The sequence below is a fragment of the Gasterosteus aculeatus genome, chromosome 9, assembly GCF_964276395.1.
Source record: "Gasterosteus aculeatus chromosome 9, fGasAcu3.hap1.1, whole genome shotgun sequence".
Classification (NCBI taxonomy): Eukaryota; Metazoa; Chordata; class Actinopteri; order Perciformes; family Gasterosteidae; genus Gasterosteus; species Gasterosteus aculeatus.
In genome coordinates, this window is record NC_135696.1 from 10355538 (window position 1) to 10374081 (window position 18544).

Below are 18544 nucleotides of genomic sequence, written 5' to 3' on the forward strand. Positions count from 1 at the left end.
AAACAAACGAACCTTTGTCTTTTTAATTATTTAGAGTTCCTAGGGCTTTTACCTAGGTGGCGTTGTTGGCAACACTTTTAGTTTTTAAGAAGAAACCTCGGCCGCTGACATAAATTTGGCGTTGCTGGCAGGACTTGGATTTTTCGGGAGCAGTGAACATTGGCCTAAGCGATCCCTGTTTAACTTAATAATGATGATGATGCCTTTGTATGCTGGTGCCCCCTGGGTTCCCAAATATACAGGACCTAGTGGCAGTTTACAATATGGGGATTGGAAAGAACAGATCCAAGGACTTTTAGGTATTCAGGAACTTTCTGAAGCAAAGAAAGTAGAAATTGTCTTAGGAGCTTTGGGGGGAGAAGCCAAACAACAGGTTGGTGTTTTGGTTGAGGATGAGCGCGATAGAGTTGCTAAAATATTTACCTATTTAGATGCACTCTATGGGGAACAAACTTCTATCCCTTCATTACGCGCCCATTTTTATAATTGTTATCAAAAGCCTAGGGAAACTGTGAAAGCGTATCTGTTACGCTTGCGAGGGCTATATTGCAGGCTACAACGACGCAGCCCGGATGACGCCCCCACGGAAAACAATCTGCGTGAACAGTTCCTACTAGGCTTGGAAGATGGTGCCCTGGCCCAGGATCTAAAAACCTATGCCCGACGTAATCCAGGACGGAGCTTTGACGATCTACGCCAGGAAGCAATGCTGTTGGATGACGAGCATGGTGGTGAAAGACTGACCGGGGTAGAGTGTTCTGCTGTACGAGAAGCCCAGGCAGCAAAGCCCTTGACATCCGAACGGGACTGGAAACGAGCCTTTAAAGATGAGATTATGGCAGAAGTGGCGGGCCAGATGAAAGGGCTGACTCAGGAGATTGTTCGGGAACTGCGACCTCTCCTAGAGCCCAGACAACCTAACCACCCCATTTATGCTCCCCCAGTAGGTGGACGACGACGAGCAACATCTGACTGTTCTAATAGATGGGATACTGAAGGTAGGCCTATCTGCCGTCGCTGTAAACAGCCGGGACATGTGGCTAGATTTTGTAGGGCAACCTCAGAAACCAGGCCGGCTTTAAACTAGTTAGCCCTGCTCCTGAGGTCCGAGTAGTAGGGTCAGAAAGTATAGCCAATGTAGGGGCCACCCCAACCTTTGTAGGAAATTGTCCAATGGTAAAGGTTCGCATAGATGGAGTAGAACTCTCAGGGTTACTGGATACTGGTTCTCAAGTAACTTTGATGCAACAGCAAGTACTGGAACGACATTTCCCTGATTGCAAGCTGGGTGTGGGAGGAACCCCGGCTGTATTGACTCTCAAAGCGGCTAATGGCCTGGAAATCCCGTATATAGGCTACGCGGTGATGAACTTTGAAGTGGGACACATTAAGATACCAAATAGGGGTGTTGTCATTGTAAAAAACGAATGCTCAACTAATCCCTTGATTCTGGGAATGAACGTCATTAGTGCTTGCTGGGAGACTCTTTTTCAGAAGACGGGGGGATCTACACTGCCCGGTGATAGCCCTCAGGCTCAGAAGGCTTGGAGTCAAGCATTCGCTACATGCCGGCGGATCAGCGTCTCGACAGGTGACTTGTCTACACATTATGTCCGTCCAGCTTCCCGCCAGAAGGTACGTGTTCCAGCCTTCACCGAAGTGGTAATATGGGGCCGTGCTCGTATGGGCCCAAAAGGGACTGATTATTGTGGACTAGTGGAGGCCCTCCCACACACTAGTGCCGTTGGAACCGCAAGAACCGTGGTAACGGTAAGGAAAGGAAGACTCCCTGTTCGTGTTTGTAATCCTCACCCCTACAGTTTGTCCATAGGCCGATACCAGAAGTTGGGAACTATCAGCCAAGTGGAGGAGACTGATTTGTATGGAAAGGAGGATTTAAGCCTGACACAAGACTGCGAGGGTGTAGTTCAGGTTGGCGTCGTGGAGGCCTCTGAGGTCTCAGAAGATTTAAATCCTGACTGCGAGGTGAACAATTTAGTTGACCGGCCTGATCTAACTGAGCAACAACGGGTAGACCTGGGTGTTCTGTTAAATAAGTGGAGTAATGTTTTTGCTGCCAACGATGATGACTTTGGGCGGACTGGCATTGTTCAACACAGAATACCCACAGGTGATGCAGCTCCAATCCGAGATCGGTTCCGGCCCTTACCTCCAACGCTCTATAAGGATATGAAGACTCTGCTGGCAGGTATGCTAAAGAACAATGTGATTCGAGAGAGCTCTAGTCCATGGGCTTCACCTATTGTGCTAGTAAGGAAGAAAGATGGAAGTCTGAGGTTCTGTGTGGATTACAGGAAATTGAATTCTGTGACTCATAAGGATGCATTTCCCCTCCCCAGAATTGAAGAGACCCTTACCACCCTCAATAGGGCTGATTGGTTTTCGACTTTAGACCTCGCAAGTGGGTACTGGCAGGTGGAGATGGACCCACAAGATCGCGAGAAGACGGCTTTTACAACACCATTGGGTCTTTTCGAGTTTGATAGGATGCCATTTGGTCTTTGTAATGCCCCTGCTACCTTTCAGCGCCTTATGCAACGGTGCCTAGGCGGACAACTAACGGAGTCACTGCTTGTTTACCTCGATGATATCATTGTTTACTCAAATGATTTCTCCTCCCACTTGCAGCATCTGGAAGAGGTGTTTAAGAGACTCCAGAAGTATGGTCTGAAACTTAAACCCAGCAAATGTAAACTTCTGCAGAAACAGGTGAAGTTTCTGGGGCATGTGGTTGACAAGGAAGGGGTCCGTCCCGATCCCGAAAAGGTGTCTGCAGTCACCGAATGGAGTCCTCCAACGACCATCAAACAGGTCAGAGCCTTTCTAGGATTGGCTGGCTATTATAGGCGTTTCGTATCGGGATTCTCAAAGATTGCCCGACCCTTGAATACGCTTTTAGCAGGCATTCCCACTGATAAAAGATCGGGGTCCCAGAAGATACTTTGGACAAAAGAATGCCAATCTGCGTTTGAGCAACTGAAGGCTGCCCTAACCCAAGCCCCAATCCTAGCTTATGCTGACTTTGCCCTGCCTTTTGTAGTGTACACTGATGCAAGTAACAGAGGACTAGGGGCTGTTCTTGCCCAAGTGCAAGACGGCCGAGAGCGTGTAATAGCTTATGCTAGCCGTAGCTTGCACCCGGCAGAACAGAACGATGCAAACTATAGCTCCTTCAAGCTAGAGCTCTTGGCATTAAAGTGGGCTATTGTAGAGAAATTCAAAGACTACCTGACTGGGGCTAAATTCGTAGTTTTCACGGACAACAATCCAGTGGCTCATTTACAGACTGCTCGTCTGGGTGCTGTGGAACAGCGGTGGGTCGCACAACTGGCCTCTTTTGATTACACTGTGAAGTACCGCTCTGGAAAAGAGAATGCTAATGCTGATGCCCTGTCGAGGTTCCCCCAAGTGTCCATGTGCACAGGTAGAACATCGGCTAAGGTCAACTGTACTACTGCTGGACTCGACCAAGAGGATGGAGTGGCGCCACTCTCCGGCGATTGGGGAAACTGGCAACAAGATGACCCAGACATTGCCATCATCAAGAGGTATGTGGGCCAGGGACTGCCTCCACAAGGACCAGAGAAGACGGCTATGACCGGAAATACCAGAAGGATCCTCCAACAATGGAAGAAATTGGTTGTCCGAGAGCAGGTGCTCTACCGAGAGGTAATTGACCCCAACACTCATGAGCTACGATCCCAAATCGTGTGCCCAGTATCTAGGTGCCAAGAGGTCTGGCAGAAATACCATGAGGCGGCCGGACACCCAGGAATTGAGAGGACCTTGGCCAATATTCGACGCTGTTTCTACTGGCCTCGTATGGAAGAAGAGGTACAGGGGTTTCATTCGGGGTGCGTCGTATGTAGCTTGAAGAAGGACAAAATAGAGGCTAAGGCACCCCTGAACCCAATTGTAGTATCATACCCCCTTGAGGTGGTTGCCCTCGATTTCCTTTCTCTCGGTAGGCCGACGGATGCATACCAAAACATCCTTGTAATGACCGACATGTTCACCCGTTATGCATGGGCTGTCCCTACTCGAGACCAGACAGCAAAGACTACAGTCAGGGCAATATGGTCTCACGTTATTCAGACATTCGGCTGCCCAGGTCGTTTCCATTCAGATATGGGCCCAAATTTTGAATCCACTTTGATGCAGCAGCTTTGTGCCATGTATGGAGTAACAAAGAGCAGAACAACCCCCTACCACCCGGCTGGGAACGGTAGGGTAGAAAGGCTGAATCAGACTGTGCTAAACCTATTGCGCACCTTGAGAGGTGAAAAACAGAATAGGTGGGCCGAGCATGTCCAAGAGTTGTTGCAAGCCTACAACAATACTGTCCACAGTTCTACAGGCTTTGCCCCCGCTTACCTCATGTTCGGGCGCCATCTAAGACTCCCAGTAGACGTAGAGTTGGGAGTAGCGCCTCACCAATCCAGGTTGGCACTTAGTGGGTGGGTGGAAGACCACCATCAAAAACTAACTCTAGCTTACAAGCTCGCTAGGGAGAGGATGGGTCATGCCGCCGAACGCGATAAGAGAAGCTATGACCGTAAGGCCCAGGCGTTATCCCTCCTCCCTGGTGAACGAGTGTGGGTGCGAGATAGGAACAGACAGGGACAAGGGAAGATACGATCATGGTGGAACCCAGAGCCCTATGTTGTCGTTAGCCTTGTGGGGGATTCTGGGGTGGTATACAAAGTTAGGCCAGAGAGCGGTGGGAAGGTCAGAACCCAACACAGGAATGCCTTGAAACCTTGTATAACCCCTGTCAATGTCATCCCTGAACCAGGTACTATAGTCGAGACAGAGGCGGAAGTAGACCCTCTACCTTTTGGATTTTATGTCGTACCTGCTTTTGAGCCCCCTGAGGTAGGGGCGGACATTTTGCCTCCTGAACCACCAGCAGAAGTAGTGGACAATGCGCTCCGCCGGTCGGCACGCGCTACCCGTGGACTACCACCAAGCCGATATCGACATTAGGCTTGTCCAGTGGCAGGGACTGCCTACGTTTAAGTGGGGGAGTATGTCACTGGGTGGACGATTGGGGACCCTTGATTGCATACACAATTGATTGCATATTTTATGGATTGCATGTTTTATTGATTTGTTGTTGCATGTTTTTACAGTTTGTTATTTTATGATTGCATGTTTCTATGACTTGTTGTTTTGTGATGTGCATGCTGGACAATTTATAATCTGCTTTGAGTTTTGTTTGAGTTGTGTCCTCAATTGACAATCGTCCCCAACTCATTAGCAATTAGTGTCATATGGCAAATGGACCAATGGGGAAAGGCCAGGGGCAGAACTTTCTCTTTTTAAGCAGGAAGACAGAACACTGGCGGGAGGGAGAAACGGGAGAGAAACAGGGCGAAACTGGAAAGGGGAGCTGGGGAGCAACAAGGAGAGCTGGGGAGCAACAAGGAGAACCGGGAAGAAACGAGACACGAGAGAAGGGAGAAGGAGCAAGGAAAGAAAGGCAGAAGCAGAGGTACCAGCAGCAGCAGCAGACGCACCACCAGAAGCAGCAGCAGCGGAGGGCAGGAGCAGAACCACCACCAGCAGAAGCAGCAGCACCAGCAGCAGCACCAGCACCAGCAGCAGCAGCAGCAGCAGCAGCAGAGGACGACTGGCAGTCAGACGTCCACGCCAGTGGACTAGGGACGCGCAGGACTTCGCTCCTGCTGTGGTGATGACCCTGGACGGACTGTTTTAGCTCCCTTTTATATATTTTAACCTTTTGTATTAAAATAAATATTTTTAGTCGTATTTCCGCCGCTGTCTCCTCTTGGGTCATTGTTTTACTGCTCCCCTCCAAACAAACGAACCTTTGTCTTTTTAATTATTTAGAGTTCCTAGGGCTTTTACCTAGGTGGCGTTGTTGGCAACACTTTTAGTTTTTAAGAAGAAACCTCGGCCGCTGACATGTGTACTATCAATCTGAAGTGAAATGATCATGTAACTACTGATTGTTTTCTTTCAAATCTAATCTGAGATAGCCCATACGTAGTCTTGTGAAAGATGAAGTGGGTTTATACAGTTTAGTAGCATCTTCATCAGGTGGCATTTTCTTATCTGATTACTTACTATCACTCTAGTTGCAAAAAAAAAGGTCCGACTTGCTGACCTCAATGGCCTGACCTCCAGAGGCTTGGGCTAAGTCACTGTACAGCTGGGCATAATTTCGGCTCATTGAACGTGAAGCCACACCCTGAGAACCTCTGCGGCGCCGTCGACGAGCAAAGACATCTGTTATCATGAAAGTGACCTAAAAAATGGATAAAGAAAAAAGTACTTGTAAAGGTGATATTAGGCCCAAACTGTGTGCCAACGATTTATCATTTCATTATGGAATATATTAACATGTAGAAAGCAACAATGGTAAAAAGGTAACCTCTTACCACACACTTGGAGCTACTGAATACCATTTGAACTTTTTAGGGTCAGCCCAGTAAGCATGTTTTTTTCTGAATTGTATAATCCAAATCTCTATAACATCTGTTATTGCCGAGGGAAGCACATATCAGATTTTTTTCAGTCACAGGCCCATGCAAATTGGAAGGCGAAAGCAAGACCAAGTTTATGTGCAGTTTTGAGACAATAATACTACAAATGTACAACTAAGCTCATCCACACAATCAGTGTTCATGCCATTTCAATATTTGAAGTATAGTAACACAGGTCTGGATGAACATTTTTGTCTTCAGGTTTTGCCCCTGTGGACTATAGAATTCATTACCAAGAAAGATCAATTGGTCATAAAATAAGATCTCTGTGCTTGACAGCAAATGACAGCCATGCTAGACGCGATACATCATCCAAGAGTCATCCATGAGCTTATCTTCTTCCGGCTGGACTATTGCAATGCAATCTATTCTGGCATTAGCCGGTGGAATATTCAGACTACAAATGATACAGAGCGCTGCTGTCAGGCTTTAACCCCCACAATGAGGAGCGACCACATCCCAACAGTCCTTGCTGCTCTTCACTGGCCACCTCTGAGCTTTGGAATGGATTTCAAGATTCTCCTGCTTGTTTTTAAGGCTCTGAACAATCTCGCTCCTGCCTACATCAGTGAGCTCTTGAGCCCGTATGAGCCTGAGTGCTGCCTGAGATCTTCAGGCAGGGCCTTATTAACACTGCAAGGGTCTGATTGGTCCCTGAAGGTGACCAGGCCTTTGCGGTCAGGGCTCCTAAACTGTGGAAGTCCCTTCCCTGTAAACTGAGACAGGCAAATTCAGTGTCCTCTTTTAAATCTATTCTAAAGACTCACTTTTACCAGCTGTCTTGTTTTATATATTTGACAGGTTTTATCTTATTTATTATAAACTGCTTGATTGTATTTTGTAAAACTTGTGTGCGTATTGTTAAGCACTTTGTAACTTTGTTTTAAAAGCTGATACATACTATAAATAGAAGTTATTGTTACTGTAGAGCTATGCCTGTTTTAGATGTTTGCCTGTTTTGCGTCATAGTCAACAGGCTTGATGTTATCAATGTTTTGATAATTTGTTGATAAGGCATTGCAGACATACCTTCACCTTCAGCAAAGTGTTCATGTTGCATGAATGTGAATTGAACGACGTTTTTTCCGTGAGGGCTCTACCACTGTGACTGATAAGGCCACAATGCATAAATGGGGCTCTCTACAACTTTTAGTAAGGCCTAGACCAGGGCCCTGTTCCTCGTACGTGGTTCAACTAAGTTGATCAAGTGTCCGACCAATCAGACCCTTGCAGTGTTAATAAGGCCCTGCCTGAAGATCTCAGGCAGCACTCAGGCTCATACAGGCTCAAGAGCTCACTGATGTAGGCAGGAGCGAGATTGTTCAGAGCCTTAAAAACAAGCAGGAGAATCTTGAAATCCATTCCAAAGCTCAGAGGTGGCCAGTGAAGAGCAGCAAGGACTGTTGGGATGTGGTCGCTCCTCATTGTGGGGGTTAAAGCCTGACAGCAGCGCTCTGTATCATTTGTAGTCTGAATATTCCACCGGCTAATGCCAGAATAGATTGCATTGCAATAGTCCAGCCGGAAGAAGATAAGCTCATGGATGACTCTTGGATGATGTATCGCGTCTAGCATGGCTGTCATTTGCTGTCAAGCACAGAGATCTTATTTCATGACCAATTGATCTTTCTTGGTAATGAATTTTATAGTCCACAGGGGCAAAACCTAAAGACAAAAATGTTCATCCAGACCTGTGTTACTATACTTCAAATACTGTAATGGCATGAACACTGATTGTGTGGATGAGCTTAGTTGTACATTTGTAGTATTATTGTCTCAAAACTGCACATAAACTTGGTCTTGCTTTCGCCTTCCAATTTGCATGGGCCTGTGACTGAAAAAATCCGATATGTGCTTCCCTCGGCAATAACAGATGTTATAGAGATTTGGATTATACAATAGATACTTACTTCAGTGGTTGGTTCTAATGAACAATCTACAATGGAGTATTGTATTAGGAAGCAGTTTTGTCAACATCGCTGGGTGTGTTGCTTGGAACAAATTGACAGATGGGTGAATGTCGTCAATCCAGATCTGAGTTTGCTGAAGCATGATAATGTGAGATAAAATCTTTTACACTCATGAGAAAAGCACACCCGCACATGCATATAAAGGTGTTCCTCTTCACGAGCTCAGACACTAAGACAGATGCAAACAGGTGTAGCAGTTTGCACAATACTATCTGAGTGTAAACAGGTGATGCTGACAAAGACTCAAGAGGTGCCAACGTTTGATGAGGCTGAACTGCTCAAGGGTAAGAATGCATGAAAAATACATAAATTTAACTGTGTGTAGTTGGTCGTACAAATATTAGTTAATTTTTAGTTAATAGTAGTAATATTGGTATTTTTCCTAAAAGTCTTTTAGATTTAGTCTAAACATGAACATCAGCTGTCAATCTTATTTTGCAAGGGATTAAGTTGAAACTTGTTTAATAAATACATGCCCTTTTTTTATGATATTATGTTGCACTAATACTATTTGTCTAATGCAAACTGTATTTTAAACTTTTAAAAAGTAGTTTTCTTTCCCTTCTTTCCCTCCTCACTGTGTTTCTCCCTCAGGTGGTTTCACTGCCAGCAAACACCGCTTGTGGAGTCCCTGCATACAGCAGAGATTTCCTCCTACTTTTGCTCAGTCTGTATTTGTTTTAAGCAAAGACGTAAAGTAAAGAAAAAGCTAGAGGGAGGAGTTGGTACGGTTGAGAAGGTTTAGAGAAAGTGCAATTCAGATTTCCTCTTCTCCAACTTCGTCGGCCATCATGAGAGTCTTATTGATGATGGCCGTGGTCGTCTCCCTGCCAGGCGTCATTTACAGCTTCCATCCGCTCTTCTCCTTTGATGGAAAGTCCACCACTCACCGTGACATCACACAGAGGGCCGCCCTCAGAAAGACGGCCGAGGTCTGCAGAGATATCGCCGCCTCTGAGGGGCGGGACTTCAGCCTGACAGTGAGTCGAAAGCCACACTGAAACAGAGCAAATAGAAGTACTGTGGTGCATTCATACGTCTAAATGATGTATTATGTTTTTTTTTTTCATTTCCATTAGATGATACAGGGAAATCTTTCCACGTATAGCCTTGTGGCGATGCTTTAAAGAAATGTTTCCCCAAATCAAGCAAGCAGTCCGACTAAAGGAAGTCAGGGTCAACACTTTGGACACAATGATGGCCAATCAAGAACTAACTATTTAATTAAAAACTAAACCAAGTGCGTAGTTACAATGATTTGCTCTTGCTGTAACTTAAGAAGGTCTTTTTTTTTTGCAACCCGCTCCCTTTTTGACCTCTGGCTCCCACAATGTCCTCTGTAAAATGATCTCTCACGTAGGTTTTTCCACAACGCGCCCGGTGATCTTAAAAACTGTTCAGTGCAAAACTGAATGAGGCCTGATCATAATAGTGCAGTGTGTTACAAATGTATTTTACAAAGTGCACTCAGTACCTGGTCGTGCTTATGTCTCCAGATCGATGACAGCGTGTCATTTGCCGAGGTGCAAACGGCCTGTTCCTCCACTTCCCTCCGCTCGACTTTCATGTTCATAAATTCCATCGCCAATATGTACCTCAGCAACGCAATAGTGGACGTTGCTTATGCGCTGAGTGAGAAGCACCATTTTGATAATGAGCGCTTCCATGGAGGACGTGATGTCATAACAACAGGTGCGCACCAAACATTGCTTTCTCACTCAAGACTTCCATGAAACAATCGTGAAGGTTCATTCTGCAGCTAACGCTCTCTGTTTTCTGCTCTGCTGCTGAGGCGTGGCTGCTGTGAAGGCCAGTGTGAGGAGGGAGAACTTTGTCGCAGGGAGGTCTACTCTTGGAGGGGTCTTTCATACCCTACAAGTGAGATTTAAGATAATTATTTTGTTGTGTTCTGTTCTAGGTGATAAACCATCAGGGAGTAGTGGTGGGGTGACTGATGTTTCTGATTCTGTATGTTAAGGACTTCTACAGCCACAGTAACTGGGTGGAGCTGGGGAACATTGCTCCTTACAGCACTCTGATCAAACCAGAACAACCGCTCCAGAACCTGGCAGGTAGGAAAAACGGAGAATGGTCAACAACTGCCGCCCACGAAAAGGTTGCCTGGTTATTGAACAGATTATATCAGCTGTCAAACAAACAACCAGATGAACCAGAATTCTGTTCAATTAAAAAAGGATTTTTTTTTGGGGGGGGGGGGCAATGACGAACGATTGAAAGTCAGTGCTCAGCTTGTATCAGCGATGTTAAAACTCACAAACCAAGCCAGAAATCTAAGTGTGGTTATGGATTTAGCCGACAATATGAAGATCCATACTAAGACAAAATCAGCCTGTTATCACCTGAAAAGCATATCAAAGATTAGAGCACTTGCCGTGAGTCGGGATCAAACATCAAGCAGGCAGCTTAAGTTTTTCTGCTGCACATATCTGGAACAAAGTCCCAGAAAGCAGCCGGTCTTCTGGGACTCTGCTTCAAATTATAAGGGAAGACTTTCCTGTTTGCTGCTGCTGCCTTTAATTGAACCAGACCAAAGGATGTCATGCATTTTACAAATGCATTCTATTGTTTTATTTCTTGAACTGCACTGCAACCTTTATTCTATTTTTAGCTTGTTTAATGTTTTAATGACTTTGTTCCATTCAATGCTCTTAATTGAGTTTTGTTTTAATCGTTTTTTTTCTCGTTGCCTAGCAGCTGAAATGTGCTATTTAAATAAAGTAGTGAATACATCATTACTATACATAGGTATGTTTATCTAAAGTAACATGTGAAGCAATATGTTTGTTAAACTGTTTTGTTTTGAATATGTTGCCCCATGTCTTAATAAGTATAACAGGCTTTATTCTTTCTTTTTTTCCCTTGAATTTGCTGCAGACCTTAGTACACCGACATGTAGAAACTGTATCGGCGGGAACTGTGGGACGAACCTGCTGGAGCAGAGCCTTCTCACTTCAGGGTACTTCAACCTCTTCAGCCCAGAAAAACCTGCAGGTGGCTTTAAGGAACAATACATTTTTATTTTACGTTCCACTGTAATATACAGTGGGTCCATGTTGTCTGTTTTGCTGGTGCCTGTAGTTAAAAATAAGACTGGTAAATTAACTAGTATAGATGCATCAAAGGATTTTGATTGTATCAATCATGGGAAACTGTTTGGTAAACTACATCAGCGTGGGGTTCCCTTTGACCTAATTAGGATACTGCAGTTCTGGTACTCTCACCAAACTATGCAAGTCAGGTGGGGGATGAGTTTGTCAACCCCGTTCTATGTATCCAATGGTGTGCGGCAGGGTGGGATTCTGTCTCCGCTCCTATTCAATCTGTACATGGATGATTTATTTAGGGAGCTAAAGGACTGTAGAACTGGCTGCTTGGTGGGGGATAGTCTACTTAATCATATGCTTTATGCTGATGATCTGGTGGTACTCCCTCCAGTGCTGGCCTACAGCAACTTCTTAGAATATGCTCTCAATATGGACTAATGTTTGATATAAAATTTAACTCTATGAAGAGTGTGGTAGTGATTGTCAGAACCAAGGAGGAAATGAAGTGTGTCTATCCTTCTTTCTCATTAGCAGGTAAACCACTAGAAGTTGTAAAGAAAGTTCAATATCTAGGACATGTGATCAGAGATGACCTGTGTGATGATGATGATGTGCAGCGTCAGTGTGGGAAATTGTCCCTAGGTGGAATAGTGCCAGTGAAATGTTTGTGTCCAATAAAGTGCCCACTTTTAAAGCTGTTTTAAGAAATTGTATGTATAGATTTATGTGCAGATTGACAGGGTCTAAGAATATTATTGTTGTGTCTTTAGTGGATGTCTCCAAGAGTGACACAAGGTATACATCTTGCTTCTGGAAACATTGGACCCGAAGCCTGTATAAGTTTTTATAAATGATGCCTCGTCTGCATCATTCTTAAATGTTGTTTGTATGTTGTTTTTTATGTGTATGTATTATCTATGGACCTCTGTGTCTGGAATAAAGTTGATTGATTGATACAGTATATATATATACACACACACAACTATCTTGTAAAAAGAGGTATGTACGTAACGTAATGAACATATTGTCTCTGTTGGAAGGTAAATGCAGCCATGGTGGACGTTTCGACCAGACGAGCACACATGACCCAGTGGGAGGCATTAATAAGGATGCTGTGGACTCCAGTCACGGCTCACTTCACCAGAAAGCTGCTGATTTGGCTGTGGATGCCACTCTGGAGCTACTGGAGGACATCCGACTAGCTGTTGGTGACAAGAACTTCCTGCGGTATGAGCCAATCACACCTGAGACATTTGGAGACCTACACAACAGCAAAATAAATACCCGGCCACTGACGGTGGAGAGGGCTGTAACACTAAATTAAAGCAAAGCAAATTAAATTATATGTCATCCAGATGTCTGTAAAGCTGGCACTCTATCTCAGCTCTAATCAGCTGTAATTCAGAAAAAACATGTTCACTGGGCTGCCCCTAAAAAAGCTCAAATGGTAATCATTGACTCCTGACAGATGTTTAGGGAATAATGTTTGTCTCTCTTGTTTTCACACAGATTGATGGGCCTCTCCCAGGCTTCTGTGCTGTGTTTTGTCATCGACACAACAGGCAGTATGAGTGATGACATAGCAGAGGTCAAGAGAGTGTCCTTCGAGATTATTGACAGCAAGAGGGGAACCCCGGAGGAGCCCCCGGCCTACATATTGGTACCCTTCAATGACCCAGGTACAGACAGTCTGTGGTCCACATGTGATGTGTTATAATGTTTAAGTAGGACGTATTATGAAAAGTAAAAAGTAAAGATACTGTTACTGAGAACATTAAGAAAAGTGCTGTAAAACTGATAATTATCTTCAATCAAAATTGTAAACATTTTGTGTGTACTTCAGCAATAGTCAAAATAAATTGTATAGGTAAGTGAGAGACGGTAGGTAGATGACATTGATCTCTTCTATATCCAGATTTTGGACCTCTGACTGTGACAACCAATGCAGACATCTTCAAAGACCGCATCAACAAGCTGACTGCAAGCGGAGGAGGAGACACCCCAGAGTTTGCCTTGTCTGGACTGCAGGTGTGATGAATGATAAATGGACAAATTGAATAATTGCCTAGCCTTACTTGGAATGCGAGATTAACCTAATTTTTCCATTCAAATCAACGTGTTTCATGTTGTTAGTAATCAATAAAGTATTGTTTTATTATCACATAAAAAATGCTTTTTTTTTCTGGGGCAGCTTGCTCTGACTGCTGCTCCGCCCTCCTCTGAGATCTTTGTCTTCACTGACGCTCCAGCTAAAGATTTTTACCTAAAAAGCACCATCACAGCCCTTATACAGAGCTCCAAATGTGTGGTAAGAGGTTAATATATTCCATAATGAAATTACCTTTTTACCATTGTTGCTTTCTACATGTTAATATATTCCATAATGAAATGATAAATCGTTGGCACACAGTTTGGGCCTAATATCACCTTTACAAGTATTTTTTTCTTCATCCATTTTTTAGGTCACTTTCATGATAACAGATGTCTCTGCTCGTCGACGGCGCCGCAGAGGTTCTCAGGGTGTGGCTTCACGTTCAATGAGCCAAAATGATGCCCAGCTGTACAGTGACTTAGCCCAAGCCTCTGGAGGTCAGGCCATTGAGGTCAGCAAGTCGGACCTCTCTTTTGCCACTAGAGTGATACTGGACTCATCAGCCACTGCTGTGGTAAGTAATCAGACGAGAAAATGCCATCTGATGAAGATGCTACTAAACTGTATAAACCCTCTTCTTTCAGGTGACAGTTTTTCAGGTAGTGAGGAATCCCGGACGGCCTGATAATTTTACGTTTACTGTTGATGGATCACTAAGGAACATGACTGCTTACATCACAGGAACATCCTCTCTCACTTTTGAGCTCACCAGCTCAACAGGTTTGGTGATTGCTTTTGTGCTTCAAATGACGTCTTGTTTTAGTTCTTCCATTTCCCTTTAACTCCCACGACTGTCACTAGAAAAAATTCTAGCATGTTTTTCCTCCTCTAGGTGTTACTCAGAGTTCCAGTCAGTCCAGTGGCCCTCTGGCGTCTTTCACCACAGCAGGAAACCTGCACCGTTTAAACATCAACACTGACAATCAAACCGGATTATGGGAGATTAGAGTTAACTCAAGCGACACCTACTCTGTCAAGGTCACAGGTAAGCAGCAGAATAGAAATAACTGGTTTCTGTGAGAGAACCTTTGTTTACAGCAGTGACATCACATATAATAACCCTACTATTATTTGTGATGTCTATATGTACATCAGGTCAAAGCTCAGTGAACTTCATTTTCAATCTCGTGGAAGCTGATGAGGGAGGCCGCGGGGACTTCAGCCTGAAGGAGGGACGTCCTCTTTCAGGTCAGAACACAGAACAATTATTCTCATCTTTAGTCTTAAAGTTGGTACTGTCTGTGTGTGTGTGTGTGTGTGTGTGTGTGTGTGTGTCACCTAGTTGGGTGCAAACACTGTTTAAGTCGATGATGGAGCAGTCACACTCATGCCTCTCTTGCCTTCACCCTTTAGGTGGGAATGCCAGTCTCTTGGTCTCTGTGACAGAAAGTGACACGGTAAAGGTCACAGAGGTCACTCTGTTGGACAGCTCAGGGACAACAGAAGTCAACGGATCACTGCAGGCATGTTGCACATTCACTTGATGAACTTAAAAGAGCGACACAGAGTAGCTAAAGTCTCTACTTGCTTTAACGTAATTGTAGTTATTGTTCTCTGACTCTTTCTGGTCGCTGATCCTCACCTCATCTTGAAAACTCGACACACTGACAGTCGCCACAGTCTTACTTACAGTGCAAGGCTGCAATAGAGAGACTTCCATTACAGTCCAGATATTCAACTTGGGAGAAGTTAGTAGTCAACAACAGATGAAGTCTTGTGATTGTGACCATGTCATGCTCTTACGTTCTTTATGTGTCCTACACAGTCTGTGGGAAGCGGTAACTTCCTGGTGACATTCAGTGGAGTCCCGGCAGGTGACTTTGTGATTCGCCTGAGAGGAGAGGAAACCAGCTCCACGTCCAGGTCAACGCAGAGAAGCTTCCAGAGACAAGCCTCAACACAGATCACGACATCCAGCATCTCTGTTATTGTAAGCTCAATCTCGTTCTCAGTCGCTCTCACTTCCTCACTTTGACACTTCAGAACCGCTGGAGTAGCTAATGGCAATTCAATGAAATAACCAGCAGTTTATCCTTGTAAAACACGAAAACATAGAACCAGTATCGCCATAGTTGAGTCATGTTTGGATCTCTGCAGCGATGTTTTGAACAAACTCCTAACATCCTTACTCTAATATGCAGATGTTTAGCAAATATCATGTTTACCTTGTTTACTATCTTAAACATACAATGATTAAGATGAAGGAAATGTAATTTATTTTGTCTTGAAACAAAACAAAAAAATGTACTTTTTGGACTGAGATTCATTTATACAGGAAATATCAAAGGAAAACAAATGATTAAGTCCTCTTTTGGGGGAAAAGTAACATTTGTTGTAATTTTTGGTGAGATGTTGCACTTAAAATAACAAGTGTCTTCCTTATTGTGGCGTAAAGGTAAAAGTCACCTTAGTTCATAGTCCTCATCCTCATGGAACCTAAAATGTCCTCACAAAATGTGTTGCTCATCCATCCAATAGTTAGGAAATAGAAATATCTTAATCTAGACCAAACTGATTGACAGACCGATCAACACCACTCTTATGTAACATCACAGTTTCTTTGCTCTGTTTTATTTACAACATAAAATTGTTTTTATCTGTAACTTCTTCTCCCTCCTTCCTCTTTGGCAACTGGCAATCAGGTCTGATAATGGAATATGTTTTGATTACGTTCGCTGATTGGAATATTCAGATGAATTTGACCAAACACAGGTTTTTGCAGTTCTTTAATGAGTCAAGCTTCTTTGGGCCTGCCATCATTTCTCCATCCTCATTATAACAAGGTCCAACATAGAAGTAGGAAATCATTCTGAACTTGTCACACGTATCCACAAGCACCCTCTCCTTTTTGCTTCTTCCCACTCAAGGCTACCATGACACAGGCACTACTTATATGTTATTCCATACATCAGAACAAGATATGCGTAACTGTTTCTCCCCGTCCCTCCCTCTGCTTTTCACCATCACTTCAGGCTCAAGCCAACAACACCAACATTGAACCAGGCTCCACCATCTCAGTCCCTTTCACAGTTGCCACAACCGCCAACGGAGTTGTTAATGACTCTGCAACCGGGACTTTCACAGTCCAAGTGAACAATGACCGCGGTTATTCTTTAACTGCACCCGACACCGTTACCATAGCAGCGGGCAAAGCCAACGGCACCGTCACCTTAACAGCACCAGCCAGTGCCGTGTCAGGAACAGACGTGACCCTCACCATTCAGGCAGAAAACACAGCTGCCAACGACATCAACTTCACCGTCCTCAGGTTGTCTATTGTTGCCAAGGTAAGAGGAGGCGAGCAGTCCGTGTAACATAAACATATCACAGGTATCACCTACATTGAGTAATGGTCAAATACAAAATACATTCATGTGTTTCATTTGTGTTTCATCTCTATTCTTAAATTGTTGGGTGTTGTTGGTTGTTTTATTTAAACTAATGGATCAAAGGGTTGTTGAAATTACTGATACGATTTAAAGTTAATCAAAGAAAATATCCTGTTCTGGTTCTTTTCCAGGTTCATTTTGGTAAACAAAGACATCACACTCCTGACTTTTTTGTTTATCTCCCGGTTTCTCCAGGTGACGGATATTACCCGCCCAGTGTGCCAGGTAGTCAGTTCATCCACCAATTGTCCCTCCTCCCCAGCGCTCTGTACTTCCTCCCAATGGGAATTCGTTGCCAATCTCACCGATGGCATCAACGGAACTGGCATCGAGAGCCTGACCATCCGCCAAGGGAACGGTACCCTAAACACCAGCACTGCGACTGGAGCAGAGGGGGAAAACATTACAGTGGCTACCTACAGCGCCTCCTGCTGCTCACAGAATGTAGTGCTGGCTGCTGTGGACAGGGTGGGTAATGTGGGGACATGTGTGGGACAGGCTAGAGAATCTACCACGAATGTGTCCACTGCTGCCCCCGTACTTAACACAACATCCATGACTACAGCTGCACTTAACACAACATCTGCAGGAAGCCCCACAGAGAGCATATCCCGCTATATCTATTTGAGTGTTGCTTTTTCTATCCTTTGGAACTGAATAGCATACATGGAAATTACACTGGAATTCATTATTTTAAGCTTTTCAGATATTCTCATTTTCCACAGCTCGAGTAAAATATGATTTCCTTTCATGTCAATAATATGATGCGCATATCTCTTTTTAATGATTTTATTTTTCTATAACTTAAATACGTTGAATCATTTACAGTTACTCAAAGGAAGTATCAATGTTTCTTATGGTGTGTGGATGTCTGCGTGATGCCAATGTAAAAGTTCCTGAATCTGCTCGAATAACAACGGCTGCTAGATTCTGGACTAAACTCAATTGGCTAAACGGACATGTTTTTGGGGTTGCACTAGATAGTTACATCATTTCTTATTCAATCTTGGTGTCAGATTGGAGAAATACTGTTGATTGATGTTTTGAGAGATATTTGTAATCAATAAACTTCCCTACAACAGCCTTAGCCTGACTCATACTTTCAAAAGAGTTTCTTCAGACTTGCTGAGTCTCATTTCTTCGGCTGCTTCCTCCTGAAGATGCATTCGTTGACCGATTGGTCAGTTCACTTTTAAATGTAAGTACTGGAATTTACCCATATATCTACCATTAAAAATGTTATATTATAATATATAACATCACTGCTTCCTCTGGGTCCAAAGACATGCTCTGGGGATCAGGTTAATCGGTGACTAAATTGTGTGTGGTTGTTTGTCTCTTTGTCAGCCCTGCGATTGGCTGGCCACCAATCCAAGGTGGACCCCGTCTTTTGCCCGATGTTGGCTGGGATCGACTGCAGCCCCCCTGCGACCTTGTG

General features: G+C 44.2%; 1 protein-coding gene across 2 annotated transcripts; it reads left to right on the forward strand.

The window, feature by feature from the left end:
* Positions 1-8650: 8650 nt before the first annotated feature.
* On the forward strand, positions 8651-18189 carry vwa10.2 (von Willebrand factor A domain containing 10, tandem duplicate 2). 2 transcript variants are annotated; one of them, XM_078080521.1, is made up of 18 exons: positions 8651-8784; positions 9095-9480; positions 9997-10192; positions 10293-10378; positions 10479-10572; positions 11396-11512; positions 12606-12792; positions 13075-13244; positions 13481-13593; positions 13757-13873; positions 14028-14231; positions 14302-14437; positions 14550-14702; positions 14813-14905; positions 15071-15180; positions 15483-15647; positions 16690-17004; positions 17302-18189. In XM_078080521.1, the coding sequence occupies exons 2-18, from the start codon at positions 9292-9294 to the stop codon at positions 17761-17763; spliced, it is 2907 nt and encodes a 968-aa protein (XP_077936647.1). In that variant the 5' UTR covers positions 8651-8784; positions 9095-9291; the 3' UTR covers positions 17764-18189. The 2 variants fall into 2 exon arrangements, with proteins under 2 accessions (XP_077936647.1, XP_077936646.1); XM_078080520.1 differs by having other exon boundaries at positions 8664-8784; positions 9335-9480.
* Positions 18190-18544: the final 355 nt, after the last annotated feature.